This window comes from Corticium candelabrum, chromosome 2 (assembly GCF_963422355.1).
Source record: "Corticium candelabrum chromosome 2, ooCorCand1.1, whole genome shotgun sequence".
In the NCBI taxonomy this organism is placed as follows: Eukaryota; Metazoa; Porifera; class Homoscleromorpha; order Homosclerophorida; family Plakinidae; genus Corticium; species Corticium candelabrum.
This window is the reverse complement of record NC_085086.1, coordinates 2,864,141-2,889,762: the sequence shown is the minus strand read 5'-3', so window position 1 is coordinate 2,889,762 and position 25,622 is coordinate 2,864,141. Positions and strand designations below refer to the sequence as shown.

The 25,622-nt window shown below is 42.2% G+C and overlaps 1 protein-coding gene across 2 annotated transcripts; it reads left to right on the top strand.

The window, feature by feature from the left end:
* The first annotated feature begins 1,510 nt into the window (after window positions 1–1,510).
* On the top strand, window positions 1,511–23,740 carry LOC134198090 (uncharacterized). 2 transcript variants are annotated; one of them, XM_062667421.1, is made up of 19 exons: window positions 1,511–2,240; window positions 4,605–5,206; window positions 6,320–6,713; window positions 6,796–7,000; window positions 7,421–7,692; window positions 10,694–10,906; window positions 13,571–13,774; window positions 13,907–13,975; window positions 14,923–15,141; window positions 17,110–17,363; window positions 17,711–17,838; window positions 17,990–18,111; window positions 19,431–19,556; window positions 19,704–19,906; window positions 20,502–20,685; window positions 20,882–21,006; window positions 21,304–21,571; window positions 21,759–23,034; window positions 23,436–23,740. In XM_062667421.1, exons 1-19 carry the CDS (start codon window positions 1,635–1,637, stop codon window positions 23,555–23,557), a joined length of 5,592 nt encoding a protein of 1,863 aa, XP_062523405.1. In that variant the 5' UTR covers window positions 1,511–1,634; the 3' UTR covers window positions 23,558–23,740. The 2 variants fall into 2 exon arrangements, with proteins under 2 accessions (XP_062523405.1, XP_062523404.1); XM_062667420.1 differs by having other exon boundaries at window positions 21,301–21,571.
* Window positions 23,741–25,622: the final 1,882 nt, after the last annotated feature.

Here is a 25,622-nt window from a genome sequence, read left to right as displayed (position 1 = left end):
ATGTACTATAAGTACTCAGTGTAGGTACTAATTGTATTAATAAAGTTGTCTTAGAGACACACCATTCATGACCATGAAGCTATAGGGTAGGGCAAAGAAAGTGATGTAAGACCAATTTATGAATTTACGAAACAAACAATTGCCTATCTAAATAAAAGGAGGCTAGATGTACATGACAATAACAAATGGTGTTCTGTACCTTGATAGACTACCCTGGAAACGAGGTGTGCAATTATTGGACATTGCCCATCAAACTTTATTAATACAATTAGCACCTACAGCCAGTACTTGTACATCAGTAGTGTGAAACAGTGTCAGGCAACAGCAGTAGAAGCAAATTTTCTCACTTTATATGTTGGCCACGATGTTGAGCAAGATGCTAGGTTACAAAATTAGAATGATCAAATAGTACCACTGCCACTGTTGCAATTTTCAATTTGTGTAAACATTAAAATTTAACAAATTGACAATAAGATACATTTCCAACAGATGAACAACGTCCTTATCAAACAATAGAATCACTGCTTAACCAAAATTGCAAATTTTAGCTTTAGGGTTTGTAAAAAAATCAAATGTACATTAAAACATTTGAGACATTTTCAATTTTTAACAGCATTGAAGTGCAAAAATTGGAATGATTAAAAGGGGCACAAACCCTTCAACTAGTGCCAACGATTTACTTGCAAAAACACCATTGGTGTATGGCTTTCAGGTTTGAAGCCAAACATTGCAATCTTGTGCAACATTATTGCATTTGGGAGTAATGAAGTGAGAAAAATTACACACACACACACACACACACACACACACACACACACACACACACACACACACACACACACACACCATTCCAGCAAAACGTTATGTACTAGACTATATAGTTTTTCAATATTCAAAAATGATATTTTTAACATTTAAATGCTGTACGTTCAGCCGATTGCAACATCTAATACAAAACTACTAAAGCTATTGCATGACATCTGCAAGATCACTTTAGTAGTAGCTCAAAACACGAGGAGACATGATATTATGTTTCTTGTGGCTGCGTCTAGGCAAATTCACAGATCCCGTTACACCGTGTTGTAACATTTGCGAGATTGCTCCTTCACCTCTGCAAAACTCATCTATTTACGTACCCCATAAGTCTGCGTTTCCAGAAGGTTCAGCACGAGGAACGCGACAGGAAATTGAAACGGGCGCAACGAACAGACCGGATATTGACAAAAGAGAAGAACAAAGTTGACACTAGAGCAGAACAAATTTGATACAATCAAAGCATCCACAACCTTGAGTGCTCCTGTAACCGCCATTCGGTGTCATCTATTCTTTCTATTTATCTAACAATTAGCATGCGCATTGCGTCTCTCCCGTGTCAACAACGCCAGCGTTTGGAGCTCCAGTTGCGGCTCCAGTTGCGGCTCACGCCTTTTCGTTTATTCGATCGGGTGTTCCCCCAGGTCGCCAAGAGGAAATAGCTTCACGCCTACATAACGCGGTCCCGCCCCCATTTAGGGCGCTCACGCGAGAGCCAACATTTTTGGTTGCGTAAGCTCCTAAGACGCGAGCGGACCTCCAGCATCTCATTTCGATAAGTTATTCTTTACGGGACGGAGCGATCTGCGACTTCAGCCGTCATGGTGTTTGTCCAATGTATCGTATGGTTCCTGTTTTCTTCATTGTCGGTTGCGGATGGTAAGGTCGATGTCACGATCTCGAGTTCTTGTAACTTGAGCATAAATGTGCCACGCGTGGTTGAACGCGGAGAAATGAGGCGCGTCGACATCACGGATGCTGTAAGACTTGGCGCCGTCTGCAACGACCGCTCGCCTGGTCTCTACTACATCAGCAGAACGAGTACTAACAAGTGGATCATATTTCTCGAGAGCGGCAGCGGTTGTGGCAGCATTGAAGAGTGCAACGAGCGCTACATGGAGCAGAAAGAGTTGATGACATCGAGTGAGTATCCTGAAACGGTCAAGGGAACGGACGTCTTCGATGCAGATCCGAGACTAAATCCAGACTATTGGGACTACAATTTCGTGCTCATTCCCTACTGCACGAGCGATTTGTGGATTGGTAATTCGACTTGGAACGAGGAGGAGATCGCTAAGGCTTTAGCCGGGTTGAACTTCAGTGCTACAGCGGTCGAGAATCAGTTTGCTTTTCGGGGATCTTCATTGTTTAGAGCTGTCGTTGAAGAGTTAGAAGAGTCATCAGCTGGGTTGTCAACAGCAGCCGAGGTAATGACTGTGTGTTTGTTTAGCAGCATGCTGTGATTTGTAAAGAGTGTCGTTGTAAACGACGTGCTTACCCGCTTCCTATCCGACTATGCTGTGTGTCTGCCTTCCGTGATATTTGCTGTAGAGACTGCTTTCAATAGGGCCGGTTGTTGTTTCCGTTCTGCGCGTGATGCGTGATCTCTCCTACGCTGTTTGGACGTTTTCAAGAGACAGCAATGACACTGTTGTATGCGGTGTAAAGATGCGGGTTTAATTAAACGAACCCTGCCGGAAGTTTGTTACTACTTTTTGTCACTAGGATTGAACCCGTAAAGTGGCAATTCACTGATAACCTCTTGGATGTACTTCCTGTGAGGGTTGGTACAATGTACCAGTCTGGTCGGTGATGCAGGACATTGCAAGTTGAAGTTCTCTAATTCCAAGTTGATTTCATACATTCTTAGTGTTAGGATCACAGATCCAGGGTTGTGTTTGTGTAACATTCAGGTTGGTCAGGTTAGCTGTTGTATTTCCCACCGGTATGTACATGTTTGACACATCCTGTGTGAATTTTGATAGCTAGTCTGTTGCTAGGCGTTTTTTGGTAAAATTATGCTGCATAGGCTGACATTGTAATGCTGGAGATTCTTGTCCTGCTTGTGGTCATTGCATGTGAGTTGCTCAACTCTGTGACTCATTAGCACGTGCGTTGGATAATGAAGAGCTTCATGAAAGCGCTTGAAGTTGTAAGGACTCCCAGACTTTTGTTGTCTACTGTACCTATAGTGTTTGCCCTGCATGGTGTTGTGATTGGCATGTTTCTTTGGGATAGCAATCAGAACAAGGTGTAATCTTATTCAAATCTTATCTGGTTAGGTATCTTAGTGCAACTGGTCAAAAGCAGTCTGAACTGTTTCTGTTTGTCTTGTATTTGATGAGTATGGGTGTTTCACTTAGTCATTGTGTAGTTGATTAAGTTGATTGACATGGAAGTTTTGTGTGATACATAGATTCTCTCAAAATTATTTCTAAGTCTGTAGCACAGTTCTAGCTCTATAAGTCAAGTTCTTGTTGCAGTTTATGCTCATCTACAAGAGTTTTTTCTAAACCAAAATCAGACACTCCCCTTCATATTTCAGTAATTAATTAGATGTACTTCTCATCTGGTATGTTTGTGGGAGGATAGATGAACATACAGGCAGATAATGGATAGACATAGCTTTATTGTTGTAACTAAAGGCAGATACCAAGCACAGGGAGATAATTAGACAGATGCCGATTGTTTAGGAAATTGGTGAAAAGAGATGTAATAATACCAGTGAAACTGAAGAATTTAACCTTAGACAGAATAGTGTGCATGTACTTATGTCATGCTTTGCTCACACTTGATTGATGTCATATTGCTGGGGCTGCTAGACATATATGTTTTGTCCACTGTAGTTTGCTAGTAATAGGGAAGTCTATGAGAAACTAGGCATCTACATACACGTGAGCAGGTGGACAGATGAATAGACAGATAAATAGCGTACACACGAGCAGGTGCACAGAATCAGACAAAGAGACAAGTCCATAGATGCCGTAGAGAGACAGACAGACCGATGACAGACATATGGAAAGAATGAGACGGAAAGAATGAGACGGAAAGATGTAAACACTCGTAATATCATGACACACGTGTTTGAGCACAGGCAGTTCTCAGTAATTGTACTGTGATTTTGCGTGTGGTAAACTTGTGTATTATGCAGTAGCGTTTCTAAGTATTCAAAAAGTGTATACTTTGTTGTTTATGTCTCACTCGATTGCTCAATAAGGAACCATGACAGCAGCTGGATGCTACACAAGATATTTAGAACTCAGAATCTTACTAATGTTTTGAAAAAATATTTTGTTGTATCAATACATTCTGATTGGGATATGCAGTGACTCAAGTGGGGTATTATGTGAATGTGCCAGATGGGTTGATGATGTCATAGATCGGAGGTTTGTCCATGTTTGAGTTCAATATGACTTGCATGTGTCTTGTACCTATAACTACTAAAAAGTTTTCTTGGAAATGAGATAAGAATCTGTTTTCGTCCAAGAACAGAATTGTAACATTGTTTAGCATACGATGTGTTTAGTTTTGAAGGTGTGGTAAAATGAAGCTGTGATAAGAAGTTTTACTCACTCACTCGCTTACGCACATGGTTTTTTGCACTAACTTTTCTGTCTTCGTCTGTCTGTCAGTCTGTCTGTCTGTCTGTCTGTCTGTCAGTTTGATTGATGGTGAGCCTTAATGCACTATTGTTTGTCATCATGTGCTTGTCATTATTGCCTTTTCGTACACCAGTGCAAGAAATCGAAACATTGGAAAATGTGTGATGATAATCTTTGTTGTCGTTGTAGGTTGTGTTGGCTGGAAGCAGTGCAGGAGGTCTTGGCGTCTTGAATCAAGCAGGATGGCTTTATGAGAGACTTCCTGCTAGTGCCTCTATGTCTGCCATTCTTGATTCTTCTTGGTTTATCAACTTTGACAGCACTCTAGTCGAGAGCTTTAACTTTACGTTTCTTGAAAAGTATACGAACTATCTCACTCATGAGCCATGCAGAGATAATGACACTCTTGGATTTCCATGCTGTGTGTCTGCATCGTGCATGCTTACAAAGGTGGCTCGTCACCCTTTGGACTATCCCAATATTCCAACATTTGTGATCTTTAGCATGTACGACTTGTACATTGTCTCTGAGTCAGTTCGCAGCCTGGAGAATGAGACGGGGAACGTTCAAAAGCTCGAGGCTTTTCGTACCATTGCTGAGTATGGTGGAGCAATGAATTATAGCTTAGAGACAAGTCATCACTTGGCAGATAATATGAGCTATTTCGTGCCCTCATGCTTGCAGCACGTGTACCTGGCAACCTCAAGCTTGTGGGCTGACGGTGGAGTGTTGAATAATAGTGTGAACTCATCAAATCACAACCATACGCTTGGTAACACAAAGTACTTCAAGTGAGTTGCAACTGTGATGTCGGATTGCTATGAGACAATGAATCAACACATTTGCATGATAAAGTGTACATTGTATGTAGCTTCAGAGTGTGTATGTGTTTACACTAGCATTCTATTCCCTGTCCTGCTTTGGATTCATACAATGCCACCTACTTGTATGCTTTCTTTGTTTCCACTTAGCCACCCAGATAGCTACCACCTGTCTGTTTGTCTTAGTTTTGGTGGCTGCCCCCTGAAGGTTCAGTATTTTGATTTTTTGATTTTGTCTTTGGGGTGGCAGCATTACCACTTACGGATTTCTTTGTCAGTTTTTTGGATGGCTTTGACTGTTATATTGCTGAGTTTGTTGGTTGAATCATTTGTTGCTTGCACTGACCCTGTGTTTGTCAATAGTTGTGACATTCCTAGTCGAGGAGTGTGTTTACTTATGCCTTTGTTTTTTAATTTCTGTGTGTGCACTTTCATGTCTGCATGCACGTTTGTGTGTCTGTCTGTCTGTCTTTCTGTCTGTCTGTCTGTCGTTTTACTTGCTGTCTGTTGGTCTTTGGTTTGCCTGTCTGTCTGTCGTTTTACTTGCTGTCTGTTGGTCTTTGGTTTGCCTGTCTGTCTGTCTGTCTGTGTGTTTGGTAAATCCAGAAATTTTCATACTCATGAAAATTTAGTTATTTTCGTACTGATACCTGATTGTACTAAAATAACGTGAATACTAAAATTTATGGATAGATGCACTTGAATTCGGCGACAGTACAGTACCAACGCCTTGTACTAAAATAACATGTGTACGAACTACTTCATGGGCAGAAGTACTAAAAGTATGTGTCTGCCATTCTGTGTGTCTGTCATTTTGTGTGTCTGTCATTCTGCGTGTCTGTCATTATGTGTGTCTGTCGGTCTGTTTGTTTGCCCGTCTGTCTGTCTATTTGTCAACATCCATTTATACATTTTGTGGAACTATATATATATATATATATATATATATATATATATATATATATATATATATATATATATATGGGAACATGTACACGTCGTTTCGTTTCTCTCTTATCGATCTGTTGTGTGTTTATCAGCATATGTTTGTTTTTAATCTCTAATAGTGATGTCTTGATGCAGACATGTTGTCAAGAGTAGTACTTGGTCTGAGACCTACATAAAGTCTAACACTGATGACAATCAAACGTCTCTCCAATGTGCTATCCACGAGTGGAATGTTCACATTCAATCAGGAAGTCACAGACAGGAGTCAAACTCATATCCAGTTCGATACTTAGATACCTGCTTTGGAGCACGGTGCAACCCTCATTGTCCTGAAACTGTACTGTTGGGGATATTTAATGAATTTTGGCCAAGAGGAGTCCAGTTTTTGTTGGTTTTCTTCGTTCTACTTGTCACTGTTCTTTGCATCTTTTACAAAACAGTTATGTTTGCAAAGATGAAGTGGCTTATGAAAGATTACAAAAGGTTTAGGGACTGGGATAAGATGCATAATCGAGATCAGAGGAAAGGGGTGAGATGCAAATTGTGAACTTGTTTGGAAATTGTAGTAATAATTGCAGATGCAGTTCTAAGTGGTCCATGTGTGTTACTAGTTGTCCTCTTGTTCAGCAAGAGATGCAATTGGTATTGCATTTCTCCATCTGCGGTATAGCATACGATTGTCTCCTGAAGCTCTTTCACAAGAAAAGAAACGCCATGCTGAGAAACTGGCAGCTGAAGAAGAGTCTCGAGAACTGTTGGGATATGGTGATGAGTCTGATGAGGACGACGGAAAAGAAAATTCAAAGAAAGATCATCGTAAGTAGATAAAATAGACATGAATTGAGAGATACATTTCTGTAGTATGCTACACTTACCTTCCTTATTTGGGCATCTTGCGACCACAAGATATTTGTGAATGGCGAATGGCAAGTCAGTGATGTATCTATCGCTCAGTTTATTTTAGCCATAAAATAAATTGTGAAGAAAGTCAACAGTTTGTGGTGCACTTGTGCTGAACTGAATGCGAGTTCTGAGTAGAAAGGAATGATTGGATTTGGGAGGCCAGCTAAGTGAAGGAAAGTGTAGTTTAATGGATTGGGCTAACAGTTCATTGTCCAATATAATTGTATTATTATTTGTTACTATAATTGTGCAGTTTCTTAGTCTAATATTAGTTATGTATTGCATCTACTAGTACGCTAGATTTTTTCTTTCAATTCATTGAGTTGTTTCTAGGGGTTTCGTTCTCAGAAAGCCTACACCCAAAGGGCCTCATTAATCGTTTTCTATGTTGCTTTCGAACAAAGTCAGTGAACTCTTCTAGCAACATGATGAGCAGCGATCTTGTGTTGTCATCTCAAGACATTGAACTGGGATTGAACAAACTGGATCAGAGTAGGGAACCTGATGGTAGTGATGACGCTGGTAATGGACACATTCTAACACAAAGGTCAGCAACGGTACCAGAAGCTTTGTTGCGAAAGATGAATAGGGATGCTGAGTTTGGGGTGAGACAATGTAGTATATGTTAGCTGTGTAACTGCCTGTTTTTGTGTGCACTAAAAGCTTCATATATATTCTTAATTCAACTTGCCTTATTGTTTGCTGATAATTTATGTGTTAGTGTTTACCTACTCTGCATAGTTTGTGTTGCAGGTTTGACTTGGTGTCTGTCAGTTTTGTGTTGTATACTGGTGTGTGTGAGTGTGTGTGAGTGTGTGTGTGTGTGTGTGTGTGTGTGTGTGTGTGTGTGTGTGTGTGTGTGTGTGTGTGTGTGTGGGTGGGTGGGTGGGTGGGGCACGGTGGAGCAGTTGGTAGAGCATTGGTGATGACATCCTGGATCTTGTATTTCATGATGAAGGTTGAAGGTTTGATCCTGTTGGAGGCGACACTGTCGCAGTTTCCTTGAGCAAGAAACTCACCCACACTTGCTTCTCTCGACTCAGGAGTATAAATGAGTACCTGGTTATTGACTGGGGTGGACAAGACCACTGGCTTGGCAGCAACATCATGCAGCAGACGGGTACGTGTGGGCCTTGGTGTCCAGTCCCAGAGCTGCGCCATTGTCAGCACCCCTGGATGACTCTGGCCAAGATCCAGGTGGATTGTAGCGCTAGCCCCAAGACTCCACCTAGCGCTTGGAGGCCCTGTCTCTAGAGGCAGGGGGAGCTATCTCCGCAACTGACTTCAAGGTTGTTGACAAAAGACGTGGAGGGCTCAACATTTGTCCATTTTTGTCCAGTGTGTGTGTGTGTGTGTGTGTGTGTGTGTGTGTGTGTGTGTGTGTGTGTGTGTGTGTGTGTGTGTGTGTGTGTGTGTGTGTGTGTGTGTGTGTTGCACATGCATGTGCATTTGCATGATTGGCTGTGATTTTATGCTTTTATATTTGTGTGTTTATCATGCTTTCACAGTCTGTCAGTTTGTCTCTCAGACTTCATTGTGATACCACATGGTGGGGTTTGATATAAGAGACACAGAGTGATTGTAGAATTTGATGTGGCACCTATCACTGAGACCAACACAATTTATCTTTGTATCCAGAAACAAGCAATCAATTTGTTCATTTTATGATCTCTTGAAGGTCAACATACTGCAGTCATGACAAGGGACGCATGAAATCTACGAGAAAGCCTACTGAACAATTTTGATGGATGATTCATAAGCTATTATTGAGTCACACCCTATCATTAATAGCTACAGTAGGATGTCAGTTATGTGAACACTTCCGTTCCCTGACCTGATCATACTCTGTGTAGTCAGGGTAACTGACTCCTACTTGCCACACCCACATGAAACGTCTCGACTGAAACTCTGCAACATTTTTGATGCGATAATTGTCTTGCAGCTGAGAGGGGAAAGTCTGCAGTTTGTCCTTCATTTTCATGATGTCACATACAGTCGATTTTGTGGTTCCATAATCTTTACCAATACAAGAGTAGCTCCAGCTGTCTGAAATTTTGGTGCAAATTTCTATTTTTGGTTCTTTCAGGAGCATATAAAGGAGAGAAGATGGAGCATCCGTTTAGGCATGGGTGGGGTGATATCGTTGTGTGGTAAGAGGCGGAGCCACTATTCTATTATGGTGACTTTGAGTTAGCGCTAGATTGACAGCTTTGACTCTTTTGCTGCAAGACGTGTTTGCAAAACAAGGCATAGACGTTGACAGTTAACATTCACATCAGTATAGCACACTAGCACTACTCAGCTAGATAAGAAAGTGGTAAATTCGCTTGTCCTTTGTAATGCTGACCTTGGTAAAGGGACCCAACTTCCTTCTTGTTGTCAGGTCATTGTTCGAGTGTTGATCCGCTTTCTCGCAGCTTCCTGCACCGCCGCCTTCTTGACCTGACTCTAACTCAAACTTACCATATAAGGCACAGCGTAAACAACAGCGCCGCGTCACAACGATATCACTCCAACCATGCGTCGACGGACTCTTCATCTTCTTTCTTTATATGCTCCTGGTTCTATTTGGTTTACTCTAATTTCTATTTAACGAGCTCCAGACCCGTTTTTGCTTCTTCCTCTGTGGCTCTTGGAGTTTCGACATTGCCATATTATGAATGAGAACTACACGTGTACTCTGATGCTCATGGGCATTACCATTTATTGCTTGCACAGCTAAAGTGAGTCCGAGGCACAGGTTGTTTGGTAGACCGACACGTTCGGTTAGCTGGTGTTAGGATAAGTGACATCCTACTGTAGTTGAGCAATTTCTGATTATCATGCATATCAGCTGATGTTTATGGTTAATTCACAATGGGTATTGGACAGCAATTTGCTTTAGTTTGGCCAACCATGATACTGGTGTTTCCAGTAGGTGCCAGTTGTGTCACTTAATTAATCAGCATATTTTCGAAACCAGGTGCATTGGATTGTAACATTCTGTCATGTTTTTATATTGGGGCTCTGTAAGATGTCAGACATGGATGCCCAATACAAGAGTTTACTGCAGAGCAAGTATGGCTGTAGTGCAGTATGTGCTTGTCTATTAATACCCTGTTGACTGCAAAGAAGTTACATTTTGATTATTGCTTAGGTGCTTTATGGCCATTACTTTGCAACATAGTCTTATTAATGAGGGGAGGGGTCTGCTAAATTTGTTAAATAAGGAATAACCTTGGTGTGTGTCAAATCACTGTAATAGTCTCTGAATGTGTTTAAATCTATTTGACTGGCTACATTAGGAGCATCTTGATCTTGCTGAATTACAAAGATTGCCTTGATGACTTGAAATGATATACTTTCTTCATTAGAATGGCCATAATTGCGTTAGTTGGTAATTTACTTATCAATCTTACTGCTTGTTTGTCTGCTTCTTTGTTTACCTGTGTTTGTTTGTTTGCATTTTAGTTTTACTAGATTTTAGTTTTACTACATTTTAGTTCTACTACATGTGTTTGTGTGTGTGTGTGTGTGTGTGTGTGTGTGTGTGTGTGTGTGTGTGTGTGGTGTGTAGCATACTCATGCTTAGAAAATGGAAATCAGTGCATTTTTCAATTTGTGTAGGAACAAATAGAAGCAAGACCGCGGTCTCATACGGTTTTACCTACTGTCACTCAAAGTGCTGTATCTGAAGTTGATGTTGAGAAAACAATCATAAATGGCATTTCAAGCTATTTCAATCCTAGGCAGTTAGTTGCAATTATGGGACCATCAGGCTGTGGGAAGACAACATTTCTTGATCTTCTTACTGGACGAAGAAGAACAGGCCATCAACAGGTTGGTTATTTATGTGTCTGTGAGCATTCTATTTGTCAGGGGGAGATGGAAAGAACTTTGTGATGTGGTAGAATAATCTTTTGTGAATGCATTTTCATTCAGTATTAGAGTTCACGGTATTGAGTGATGCTTCTGTGACTTAATTAAATACACATAGAGTTACAGTTGTAGGCATTTGTGAGGTTGGAGCATCCTTTGCAAGTGCGTTACATCTGTACACTTGGAGGCAGTTACAAATTTCAAGAACATGTTGACTTAATTTGTGCTTATGACTTAGTAGCTCTGTTGGTTATCAAAATGGTGCCCATGAAAATGATACATTTAAAGAAATGGATACCTTGCTTGTGGGCTCAAGGATCTTTCCTCTTATGTCTCTGACAGGCAAAGAATTGAAGGACCTGTAAGGGTCTACTGAGTGTGTGCATGTTGTTGACTCTGAGAGAGTAACTATCAGCTCAAGTTACAAACCAATGCATTTCTAATGAGACTTAGCAGCGTCCTGATTTCTTAATGATCATAATAGTTGCTGAAGGTAAGAAGTGTCTTTGATGTAGCTACACATGATTTGTTTTGTCAGCTTGGTGTCATCCTACAGTATCAATAACACAGGATGATGCCAATTATGTAGGTATGTTAGGGCCAAGTGGCATTCATCTCTTCTATCAAAAGATTCCCTTATGGGACAATGTGAGGCCTAAACGTTTTGCAGTTCCTTTTAGTTGATGAAGAAAAGACCTAGGGAACTGCTTGCTAATCTGTTCTGTACACTCTGAGATTTATTGGATAGTGGAGGTCACTGGTGTAGGTCTAATGATAAAACATATGTATTAGAGTGGGTATAAGGGGATTACCCACTAGACGAGGTGTGATGATCTTTTCTACCTGGTTGGATTTCCTTGTACAGGTCAGACCTTGTTATTGCAATGCTGAATAATCCGACACCCTGAAAGGTGTACCAGTTTACATGGCTGAGTCACTATGTACTAAATTGTTACTGATAATCAATAGTCTTGTTAGATCCATAATCAGACAGTCTTGCTAGTCTGACAGAAATCAGTGAAACTGATTGTGGTCAGAATAACATGGTCTGACTGTAGATGTAAACTTATTGAACAGTTTGCAATGACTCCTGGTATCATTTAATAGTCATTTTACAAGCTGCAAGCATGACAATGTTATCCCTAGTGGAAGTGGTAGAGGTGGTGCTGGTGGCTGTGTGTGTGTGTGTGTGTGTGTGTGTGTGTGTGTGTGTGTGTGTGTGTGTGTGTGTGTGTGTGTGTGTGTGTGTGTGTGTGTGTGTGTGTGTGTGTGTGTGTGTGTGTGTGTGTGTGTGTGTGTGTGTGTGTGTGTGTGTGTGTGTGTGTGTGTGTGTGTGTGTGTGTGTGTGTGTGTGTGTGTGTGTGTGTGTGTGTGTGTGTGTGTGTGTGTGTGTGTGTGTGTGAATGTGTGCGCACGTGTGCTCAAGCATGTGTTTGTGTCTTGATGTGTATGCATAGGAGGATGTGTTCATGCACTCTCTTGCATCATCACATGTATGCCTAATTGCTGCATATACACCTACTACTAACTACTGTACCTCAGGGTACATACAATTAGCAGTAGGAAGTAGGCTCAGGCTCAGGCTATGCATACCTGATAATTTGCTATTATTGTGTGACATACACATTTGTTAGCCTACTGTTTTGATTATCACTGCTTGCTCTGTCTCCTTGTAATTGATCTCTACTGCTGCCTGTTCTGTATTGCTATCTGCTGTTTTCTGTTATGTGGTTTACCATAATCTCTTTCTGTATCTGGGTTATCATAGTTAGTTCTAGTGGCCATTTTAGTAATTCTATCAGCTCCCCTGCATTACTGATACAATGTTAAAATTATTTTCAAGTGTGGCCGTTTTTGTTATTGTTTGTAGTGTAAGGGTGTTAGTGGTCTGGCCAAGTGTCTTGTAGCTAAACTATAATGCATTGGATGTTTAGTACCCCCTAGGCAAACCAGCAAAGGATACCAGGTAAGTTACAGAAGGCAGTTGTGGTTGTATCTAATTTCATTACAGCGGGATATCAAATTTGGAATGCAGCTACTGGAGGGTACCAATAACAAACATTTTTAGTAGGTTGTTGGAACAGTTGCACAGGGAGAGCAATGTGGGTCTTGGTGTCTGGCCAAGCTTTGGCAGTTGTTATTGCTGTCACCTCTATATATACGCATGCTGCAACCCAAGGGTTTCCTATCTAACCAGGTTGCAGACTGAAGTTTAGTTTAAGTGGTATGCAGATACAGCTTGTGTGAACATGCTACAAGGTGTCAAAATCGGTAAACTTACTGTGACTCTGCTGTAATTGCCACTGACTTTCTGTGGCTATATTTGTAGAAAGCATTCTATACACACACAGGGAATACATATAAGCCAGACTTTACTTACAGCAGTCAGGTTAATACTTGTGCTATGAAGAAGTGTTGCTTAGTAAGCTATTGAAGTCTTTCGATACTTTTGACCAGAGTTATTGCATAGGTATCTACTGCCAACAGAACTTATGGTTGCTTATCAGAAAAAAACTGCCACATGTTCTTGTTCACTACGTTCTATTCCTGATATCATTGTTGATACATTGCTAGACATAACTTATTAAACCCTCTATATTATGGTATACTATTATTCGTCTTCAGGGAGAGATTTTCATCAATGGCATTCCATCTAACTTGGTACATGATTGGTACATCAAGCATACTGGCTATGTACTGCAGCTGGCTGTTCCCTACTACGAGGAGTTGACTGTCTCACAAAATCTCTTGTTGTCTGCGGTCATGCGATTGCCATGTTTAATGACACAGGAAGACAGATTTGAACGAGTTGAAGAAGTTATGGAAGAGGTGGGAAGAGTTGTTGTGGCATTGTTTACTGTCCTGTTTGTTTATGTTTGTATCTATATTTTATATTCAATTTGCTAACGTATTTGCTGAGTTTTTGAATGAGTCATGTTGTCATTTGTGTCTTATTAATAGACTGGTTTGACATCATTGAAGGACACCATTGTTGGAGGTTTAACAGGACCTGGACTAAGTGGGGGACAGGTATGCTTAATTGATTATGCATTTCTCTTATAAAGTAGCTGACTGTAGCCACAGTCATTCACCTCTTCAATATTGTATGTAGTTCACTATGAGATGCAACTCTCTCAATCTGATACAGTTGACTATGAGTATATAAGGAGATGTGTATGTATCTATATGTCTGATTGCTACTGGGCATGTCCACAGGAGACGGACAGTGGAACAGCATTTTGATATAGATGTCAGCTACGAAATAAGCTGAGTTTATACTTTGAAAAATAAGCAGTCGCACACCAACAGCGGCTCGGCTGAGCTATCGGACCGTGATAGAGCAGTGATTTGGCATTCCTATTCTGACTAAAAGCTACATGTGCTCAATGATGGCTCAGTGAAGTGACGAGACTAGGCCGCCTTCTAAATAAGCCTATGCCAATGTGTGTCATTTTTCTATTGTCTGTAGCTGTTTGACACAATCTATTTATAAGTCTGTCATGGCTGCGATGGTGGTTCCTGCATATAGCCTATTGAAGATTGCTTGTTCTAGTATCAAGGGCATGCATGACTTGGTATGGGCCCAGCAGATATCACTAACAAGTCACTGCATCCCAGCACTTTGTTCACATGTTGCACTTGTGCTTTGTGAGCCAGACTTGATCCAGTCTCTCCCCACCCCCGCCTTTCCCTGAATTATCATGGCGATGATTGACAATTTGGGGAATAACGATAGAAGGTGAGGAGAGACTGGCTTGAGTCTACCAGTGAGCAATGAAGTGTAATGGGGCAAGAAAGTGGGTCTGGTCTTGCACTTGCCTTATCCACTTTAATCTCTTTGTTTGTGCAGGTCTGTTGTGTCTTATTTGTTACAGTCCTGTTACTACTTTCTCACAGTATGTAAATAGTCTGCCGTATACGTCTTTGACAGTTGCACAGAATGCTGAACATTTATTTTCCTGTTCTGTGACATTTAGAAACGGCGTCTTGCTGTTGCGATTCAACTTCTTAGTATGCCGAAGGTGATCTTTCTTGATGAACCCACATCTGGACTGGATGCTTCATCATCAATGGAGTTGCTGCAGCATTTGAGATACATGGCGATGAGTGGCCGGCTTGTTGTGCTCACTATTCATCAGCCACGATTAGAAATATTTCACATGTTTGACAGAATTCTATTTCTTTGCCAAGGACGGGTATGTTTGTTGCTGTTTCAGTAAGTGTGTGATTAACAGGCCAACACGCAGAGAGACTCATTGACAAAATTGTATGTACAAACTATCCTGCAGGTAGATTAGTTAGGATGCAATGTCATGGACAGATTTACAGACAAGGAGACGGGCTTGATGGACAGGCGGATAGACTGACATACAGACAGACAGACAGACATACAGACAGACAGACTCTAGCTGTATCATCTATCATCGGAAACTGAGAGACCACTATGCATGTAGCAAGAGCCAACAGTGTTCCAGCCAGTTCTCAAACGAGATGTGATGTTGAGCTTGACATATCCCTAGCTCATCTTTGGGTGGGTCACATTTTATACCAGGATGCAGTAAACATGGAGTAGCTACAACTCAGACACAGAAAAAGTTCAGGAAGTATGCTGCAATTTATTATATACTAGCTCATTAACCTGTTCTTTGTCCAGGAAAGGTAGTTAACACAAATTCCCATTATACAATTCAGTTATTGGGCGGAGAAAATACAAACTCTTGAATAGTATGTTCCCCCTGTGTGTGACCAAAAGACCCGGATACACACACACACACACACACACACACACACACACACACACACACACACACACACACACACACACACACACACACACACACACACACACACACACACACACACACACACACAACACCACACCACACCACACACAGACACAAGCTCTTTGCCTTCTGGTTAGATAATGTGATTGTGGTAAGTAGATAGCCAGATGGTTTGATTGTCACTGTAATAACAGATATCCCATTCAGAATACACTCATAGATTTCACGTGGGGTGGGACTCCTCTCAAGGGAACCATCTAAATACCAAAGCGTTTCCTCTAAATACCAAAGCATGTGTTTGCATTTGTGGTGTGGAGTGCAGTCTTCATGCATGGTTCCATGGTGATTGACCCAGCAGTTTTGCCATGATTGATGTTACAGACAGACAGACAGACAGGCAGACAGACAAATCATACTTTGATAGATATAGAGATTGGGAAGTTCTCAGACTGTATCAATTTGTTATTCAAGCACTTAGTCGTTGAGATCCTAAACTGAGCTGTTTCGTTATCATTTCTCATTGCTGTCTGTGCAAACGGAAATGAGAATACATTCAAGATATACTGGAGGAGCTGTTTTCAATTGCATTACACTGTAGCAATGTTAACGTTTTAGAAGAAAATTATTTAGGATTACATAAATGTATCCTCTAGAACAACAGACTCTTGCTAGCTCTTTACGCAGGTTTAGTTTGCTATGTAGTTTGTTGTCTGGTGTATATAGCTCTGTTATGAGCCGCAAAGCGCTTATCGTAGATTTGCTTTAGGTTGTATTTGCTCATATTTGTGAAAATATATGTGCTTTGACAGACAGACAGACAGACAGACAGACAGACAGAACCAAGCCCTATTGGCTTGGGTAGTATTTAGTGCTTAGATGGTGTATAATAGTTCAAGGTTTGAAAATATATGTATTGACAGACAGACAGACGGACAGGACAGATAATTTATTCTCATACAGATTCTACTTGTACATATGCTAGGATTTTTTCAATACACGTCAGTCCTTGCAAACAACAAAGTCATTAACTACTGGTCTTGACTTTGAATGTCAAAATCAAATAGTCTATCTAAATCACCATGATTAGGTGATAGTTTTGACATTCAGACAGACAGACAGACGTACAGATAAATCAGACAGACAGACAGACGTACAGATAAATCAGACAGACAGACAGACAAACAGACAGACAGATAAAAAACAGACAGAGAGACAGACAGACAGACAGGCAGCCTGATAGCAGAATGACTGTCTGACAGATGAACAGGCAAGCTAAGGGTTGGTTGGCATGCACATGGACCAACATACATGTAGTAGGTATTTTGCACACGACAGAAACTTGCGCATCAAACATTATGTGTGACTATTGTTTCTTATAAGGTGGCTTACTATGGTTCTCCAACTGAAGCTCCAGCTCTCTTTCTGGAGGCCTACAGGGTGGCAAAGCTTGAAGGAGAGGCACCTGTACTGGATCAAAATAAGAATCCAGCTGATGTCATCATGGACATGTTAGGATGCGAGAAATACAGAGCAGCAATATTGAAGTACTATGAAGACACTCAGGAGCTGAAATCAGTTGAGAATGCAATAAAGTTAGCAAAGCAAAATGATTCATTGGAGAAATTGGCTATCGAGTGAGTTGAGATTGACGCTAACTGGTTGTGGCTTTCCATGTGTTTGCTTGTCTGGTTGTGTGTCTCTCTCTGTGTATCTCCCTTTCTGTTTTTAGGACTTGGTTTGTTTTTATCTGTTTGATTGGTGAATTTGGTTGTTTGAATATGATGTTGGTCTCTCATTTCCTGTAAGTCAGCTTGCTTGTCTGTGTTAGTTCATCAGTCACTCAGTCAGCTTTCTTGTTATGTTTGGTACTGCCTAGTTGCCTGCTTACATGCTTCACAGTTTGTTAGTTTATGGATCGGTCTCTCTGTTTATTACTAGTCAGTATTTTTTGGTTATTATTCTCACATTGTGTTTGCTTCAGAAATGAGAAGGACGATAGCGGCCATATGAATCGCTTTCTTGCTCTTGAAACTCGAGCTTCGCAGAGATCCAATTTATCACAAACCATCTACTTGCCATTCATTTTCTTTGCCTACGCCATCATACTTGGTACGACTTTGAATACATTAACTGAAATAGTTTGATTGTTATTGAAGGTAGCGGGCAGTACTTAGTATTGAATAGCATGCAGCACAATGGTATATCTACTTGTGTAGTGATTTTTGCAGGTGCAGTTGTTTCATTTTGTTTGATGTCTTAGGTTTGGCATATCTACAAGCAGACACCGTCTTTTTGATTATGTCAGCATTTTGTATCTTCAGCTTTGCGAGCTCGATTTTTATGTTTCCAGCTGTCTATACACATCTTTCAAAGAGCTTAGAGGTAGGGACTGATGTAATGTATTTGATTAGGTGACATGTGACAATTCTGTCTGTCTGTCTGTCTGTCTGTTATCATATGTTTTTGAACACAAGACTATATTACAAAATAGTAAGTACTTAAGTTCAAATGTATCTTTTTCATATTCTACACATTACACTTCACTATGAACTATAAACTTCAGAATGAGCTATAAACACAAGCATGCGGCAACCCAGAGACAATCAGAGACTAAAAAACTGGGTGCAGTAGGACACGAGCTTGTTGACACCATCACTCTGTCTGCCTGCCTGTCAGTCTGTCTGTCTGTCTGTCTGTTTGTCTGTCTGTCTGTCTTCTGTTTGTCTGTTTGTCTGTTTGTCTGTTTGTCTGCCAGCCACAGTTAGTCATCATGCAACAACTAGGTACACGAATGGCAAGGATACTTACTAATCTAGAAACAATACCAAGCAGAAGGACCTTTAGGCACTAAACCATACAGTGAGTTAATAATTAGCAACAGTGCAACCATCAGTAGTGTTCATTAATGTTCATTCTGTAAGTGTTATATTTCTTGTCTGCTATAACTGTAGCTAGGTTTCTCTGCAATTGAATAGGGATGAGTGATCTCCACTTTGTCGTGAAATGACCCTGGTTTTTCTTCCCTCATCGTCTCTTGACCACTCGGGCAGCTTGTTCAGGTAGTAGGTGGCTTGTATTCCCTGGTGACCAAAATGTTTTGATGTCTCCTGGTAAGAAGCTTTTTTCTCCTCTCTCCTTGAGGCCACAATTCTTGCTGTGCTAGCAGCCGGTGCTAGCAAGTCAGTGCACCAGGGATGAACTAGAGAAATGTGTAGTGCATGTTGTGACCAGTTTGGAGATTGATGTACTACAATATCTCTGGTCTTTGTTGTTGAAGTATCAATGAGTTGGTTCTTTGCTGTGCTGTAAGTTCAATTCAGTCAAACACTCCGGCCAGACTTGCACGATGACATTGGGTGTTTGAATAGGACCCTCCCCTACAGTTTTGCATGTGACCAGGTGGTTTAAATCTCTGCCACAATCACATTGTTCTGTAGATTGTGGTATCTTGTAGCCGGGTATGTCTTGTCCTGGCTGGCTGGCTGGCTGGCTGGCTGGCTGGCTGGCTGGCTGGCTGGCAGTCTCTCTGTCTGTCTGTCTGTGTCGATCTGTCTGACAAACGGACATCATTTATTAGGCACAAACTTCTATATACTGACTGACTGTCTGTCTATCATCTGTTTGTCTCTTTGTCTGTCAATTTCAATATGTGTGATTCTGTAACAGTATAGTTTTTGTTGAAATATAGTTTGTTGTTGTAGATCTATCAACTGGAAAGAGAAGATGGAATTGGCAAATCTTTTGAAGTTCTTCTCCAGACTTTCATGCGTTATGTAGCTATTGCTGCGGGTCCACTGGTTTTGTCTGCATTCATCTTGTACATCATGGTATAGCATTGACTCTACTAATATATATTGAGGGATTCTTTCAGCATGGATCGTTTGAAGAGATGCATGGCTGTAATACACTAGTCTAACGTATTGAGATATGCTTTTCCACAATATAAAATGTAGATAGAGTTTGTTATTTCTTAGGTGGTGAAGCCCGAATTTTGGAGCTTTATGGGATTTTTCAACTTAGCCGTGTTTTCTCTGGCTGTCAATCAGACTTGGGTTGCTATTTCTATTATGGTTGTTTGCCTCTTTCCAGTCCATGGCCACAGAGTAGCACCACTGACATCGTGTGCTGCAGGATTTGCAGGAGGGTTTCTTATCCCAGTTCCAAAGATGAAAGCTTAGTAAGTATTCATTATATTTGAGGTTTTAGATAGATACATTAGCATGGCTTATGACACTCAGACTTGGATTGACTTTGTGTTGTTGTTTGTTCTGAGAATGTCATTCCTGTTTTGTAAATTTGCGTACTCATATGCATATCTGTTTGCCTACCTGTTTAGAAATGTATTGAACTACTTCTTTGGTTGTTTGATAACTCATTTCTTTGTTTACATTTCTGACGTATCATGGTATGTATATGTTTATCTGTTCATGTGTCATATGCTTTTACAGGGTAGTGTGTTTTGGTTTGGTCTGACATCATATCATTAATGTAATTTGATTTGTATATTGTGTTTCTGTTCTTTTTGGCTGATCAGTCCTATTTTTGCAATATCTCTAAGAGTTTCATTTTGCACAAGCAGTTCTTAGTTTACTGCATGCAGAATGAAGGTCTATGTCATCATTGAACGACTGATCAACGGATTGGAATTTGTGCTGTCAGCTGACCTAAGAAACCGAAATAGTTTTGATGCGGCCAAATTTTATGCATCTTAGTTCTATTACTGTTATGTTATTGCTATACGAAACGTTTGTAATGGTCTTGTTTTATTTTAGTTTTGCTTGGTTGTTCTACATCAATCCCAGTTTTTACGGTTATGCCAGCATCATGCGTCTCATCATACCTGGCATTGAAACTGGCTGTGATTTCCAGTCAACAATAGAATGTTACCCTAACACTGGCAGCTTTTGGATTGAACATTTTGGGTTTGAGTTTATTCAACCATACTTATCACTGATGGTAAGGTTGAGACAAGCCACAAGTTCTTTCTGTAGAGAAAACCATGCACTCTCTCTCTCTCTCTCTCTCTCTCTCTCTCTCTCTCTCTCTCTCTCTCTCTCTCTCTCTCTCTCTCTCTCTCTCTCTCTCTCTCTCTCTCGCGCGCGCGCGCGCGCACACAGCATGAAAATGATGAATATTGTTTGCTTTCGTACAGATTATAATGGTAATAACGTTTGTTACCTTGATCTTGGCGTGGATCGCTCTCGAGCATCGGTACTGTGGTATCAACTGGTACGAGCTCATTTGTCATTGCAGATTGCAAAAACCAACAGACAGCAGGTACGGATTATCTAAATAGTAAATACGTTTTTCTTGACAGACTTAGTCACTAATTCTGGCGTACAATGCACACACTGTCACAGTCCAATTAACCAACAGACTGACAAACACAAACAGGAACGGATGACAGTGATAAGGTCATAGCCTTGGAAAGGAGACGGGAACCTGGAATATTGTAACAGTTATTGTATAAAAAAGGGAGCAGTACATAATTCTAGACGCTTCTGTGACCGGACAGTACCTATTATAATGATGTAATGGAATTTCAGATTTCATGTTGTCATTTTCATCTAGTAGCGGACTCTCTCAGGACAACAGCAAGGAGAGTAGTGTTGAGCCTGAAGAAGTGAATTCTGAAGACGAGTTTCACGTTGCTCCTAGGGTCAATTCGTCTGATGAGGACAAGGAAACGACTGAAACGACAGTACTAGGAGACACCGCAATGAAACGCAGCTTGCGTTTGAGACGGTACAGTGACGGTCGTGGATTGAGAAAACGACAGGAAGCCTCAATGGAAGAAGTCGAACTAGCTGCTCAAAAGGCTAGTGAGGATCTTGCCTTAAAGGTATGTCTTTTGTAGTTTAGAAGGAACGGTGGTTGGCGAGCTGGGCAAGTTAATGTGAGAATCTTTGTTGCTGAATGTACACACGCACACACAGCGAGCAAAGGCACGCTAATACCTTCTTGCAGCCACACGTCAGTGGCATACAGTTTTTGGCATTTAGGTATAACCCGTTTTGTGTTTGTTGCAGGAAAAGCGCAAGTTGCAACGACAAACGACGCATACGGTACTCTTGCCGGCAGGAGAACACAGCGTCTTCAATCCGAACTCGGCGGAAGGCAATGGCCGACGCTCGTCCTTCACTCGTTTGTCCCGTCGCGATCGCTTGCGGCGCACGGCGAGAGAGACGCAGCAGAAGCAACAACAGCTGCAGTCGAGAATGAAGAAGTTCCACGAGATCGACGACGCAAACGATCCCGACAAAGGAAGGAATGTGGAAGACGGAGGAGGTTTCAACGAGTTCTTAGGGATTCACACAAATCGGAGGTCGCCGAGTCGTCGAGTCCGCAGCGAAAGGCATTTATCGCCGTCCGCCTACAGCATGTCGAGTTTCGAGCCGTTGAAATCAGGATCATCACAGTCAGTTCCTAACGTCAAGAGACTCGTTCATTCGACGACAACCGTCAAAGCTCGAGTTATCCAGAGTGTCGCCGACTTGCGCAGAGGGTCGGGGTCGTCGGGTGTATCTTTCGACGTTAGCAAGTTGGCACCCGGCTCTGACGACGACAGCGTATCATCCTTACTGCCTCGCACAAGCCGTCGATCGTCGGTTACATTTGCACCAGACGTCGTCCAGCTCTCTAAAGTTGAGAAAAGACAGGGTTTTACCTCACCACTTATTCCGAAGAGCGCCATGAAGCGTCCGCAGTCGTTGCAGAACTCGCCGCATGCTACGCCCTCGCCGTTGTCGAGAAAAAAGTCCAAGAAGGTACCACGCGTGGCTATGACTCCGGACGTCGATCCCGACGTCATGAGCGCGTTCACAAGACGAACTAAGCAGAAATTCGTAAAGAAGTTTGATCGACGAAGCTCGGAGAGAGAGAAAGACGAGATGGCGACGAGTATTATTCAGGCGAGTTCTAGCGATGACGAGACGTTTTACAGCGTGAATGAGGTCGAGAAAGGAGTGAAGAAACGCTCGAATGTTAGTCTGTCGACGTTGAGAGGAGAGGTGGCCGACAACTGGTCGTCGTCACCGGCGTCACCCAGCGGGGAACCTGTCCTAACGTCTCTGAGAGTGAATGCGAGTCCTATTCCTGCTCATTTGTTAGTGAAGGACGGTGGCATAGAGAGCAGTGGTAGCGACACTGGCGATCCGACGATTCGTGTCGCTACCAGTCGGTCGCCGTCGCCGTGCATTTCGTTAGGCGACACGCATGAGGCACGAGAAAGACCGTCCACCTTGGCTTTGAGGCAAAGACCGTCGCAAACTGGCGGGTTTCGCAACAGCCAAGAGAGGACTTCGGGTGGGTGCTTGTGTTGGAGAATTTTGTGTTTACGTTTCGGTTGAAGGATAAAGACGTTTGGCCGTATGGTTTGCTAGCCTGTTGGTCTGCATGCTTTAGGGTCAGTTGTGTTTGTCTTTTTGTGTGTTCTCTGACTACTTGCGTTTGTTTTAGTTTCATGTGTCTTTTCGTCTGTTCGTGTGTCCGTCTTTCCTTTCGTCTGTGCACCTGTCTGTCCGCTTTCCTTTCGTCTCTCCGTCTGTCCGTCCGACCTCATGTGTCTGCCAGGACTTGGGGCGCGGACGGTCATGCCGTCAGTTGGCTCTTGATTGGCCTGTTTGGTGCTCGTTTCCTACCCTTATCTGCATCTTTGCGTATCTTTCCTTTTGCTTGGCCGTTGACATTTTTGTTGTCACACTTAGATGATGCGGTTGCTCCATCGGGTCAGACACCCGTCACTCCCAAAATATCTATCACCGAATGTCTGTCCATCGACCAAGTGGAGCCTCCAGCTGCGACAGGTGACGGATCTCTCAAACTCTAATTGATAACAAAGTATTTTTATTCTCTATATACGAATGATACATATGAGCAACAGAAGTGTAAAGTGGCGAGCCACATGCAGCTGTAAGTCTATACTCTCGTATTTATGACCTTGTGCTAGTCTAGCAGATCTTTTGTCTTAGTTATTTGCGTATATTTACTTATGGGATACACATGGATTACACGTGCCGCAGTACGCAAGTCGTGGAGACTGCGTGCACTGCAAGGTAGTGTGTATGCTCGATAAGTCCATTTGTCTGTGTGCCCCCAGCTTAGGGTTAGCCGAGCAGTCGACGTTCATGGTAAACGAGGGGGGCAGAGGGCCGATTCTCTCACTCATACAGTTGAGAAAATGGATCCACTCTTGTATCGCCAAGCCAAGCTAGGCCCCCGGATGCAAGTAGCGGTAGTACTCTGCATGGAACAACCTCTGTATACCCACTGGCGTTTACACATGCATGGAGTCTTCTTGCGTACTTGGTTTTCGCTCTGCTGTTGACTTCATACATCAGCTGTTATGCTCGCAGTAGTAGATTAGAGGATGTGGCGTAGCCTTGGCGGTGTGAGATCCGTTGTGCGGGCAGTTTAGCACAAATCTCGCTTGTGCTGTTCTCGACAGGTATCCGAGTTCTAAACCAGTGGTGGATCCCTAGTTTCTAAAAGGGTAGGCGCACTTTAGGGTGTACCGGCAATGTGACGTCTCGAAACAAGAAATCAGACAGATAATAACTTAATTACTAATTATTGATAAAAGTGTTATAACAAAACTTAGGAACAAGATCACATTACCAAGAGCCACTAAATGTAAACTGTCCACGCGACAGCTGGTCCTGGTCCGGGGCTAAGGTCGAGGTTAGATCAGGCTAGGGTTTAGGGGTTAGGAGTTTGCGTTAGGGTTAGGGTACGGAACCGCTATGGCAACAATTATAGCAGCCTCAACCGGCCCCCTTTCCCCCTGGACCATGTATGGCAGGGGACCAACTATAGCCTGACAATTAACTGTCATGATACAACTGATTTCTTCTAAAGAAGTTGCGTGAAGTGACGCTTACTTATTCAGAAACATGCACGAACAAGGTTTTATACGTGCAATGCATATGACTGCGTCTGCATGCGCATATTCACATACCTTTTAAAGTCTTCTCTGTTTACTATGCTTCCGGTCTCAAAGGAGTAGGCCGACGCGCGCCTGTTGCGCCACCCTGTAGATCCGCCACTGTTAAAACTTATAGTTAATGGCTGGTGGTTTAGAAGGACGCGTGCTTGCGACGAATACGAAAGCGAGTCACCAAGAAACGTTTGAAAGAGCCTGAAGCAGAGTTTGGCGAGGGAATCGAGGACGGTACGGTAAATCTCCTCAAACCTTGAAAGTATCCGTAACCACGCGGCAGACAATTTAATTAAACGACTCCTGTTTGCACAATTGCATTTCCAAGTCTGTCTCGTAGACATTGTTGCCTAATAGTACTGAACCGGATCGTTCTGAGACGACTTTCTCGACAGTGCTGACTTCTGGCTACGCTCGATCGTCGCTTGTTGATTCTGGTACGAGCACGGTGCCACTATTTACTTTTGTTTGTTTCTGTAGGCGTGGAAAAATCCATGAGGAAGAGCCAGTTACTGGACTTGTACAGGTCATGCATGTGGAGGTAGAACTACGCATACGTGATTACTAGTAGCCGTTCGGAGCGGTCGCCAATCCGTATTACAACGGCCAGGCGCCATTCTCAAACAGGACTTCTCGATTTATTACTCAATTAACAGCATCTCGTGCAGCACGTTCTAAAACAAAAATTCAACTCTTACAAAATTATTTGACTAGTTAGTTCCAAAGGGGTCTAGATCATAGTCCTATAGCACCACACACACACACACACACACACACACACACACACACACACACACACACACACACACACACACACACACACACACACACACACACACACGCACCACACACACACACACGCACGCACACACCACACACACACACACACACACACACACACACACACACCACACCACACACATGTTGGGAAAATGGTTGGGCGGCTTAAACAATGATC

Coding starts and splice junctions, on each gene's coding strand:
- LOC134198090 (XM_062667420.1), top strand. CDS start 1,635: ATGGTGTTTGTCCAATGTATCGTATGGTTCCTGTTTTCTTCATTGTCG. Junction 7,693..10,693: donor ATAGGGATGCTGAGTTTGGG/GTGAGACAATGT, acceptor CAATTTGTGTAG/GAACAAATAGAAGCAAGACC. Junction 17,364..17,710: donor TTGGAGAAATTGGCTATCGA/GTGAGTTGAGAT, acceptor TGTTTGCTTCAG/AAATGAGAAGGACGATAGCG.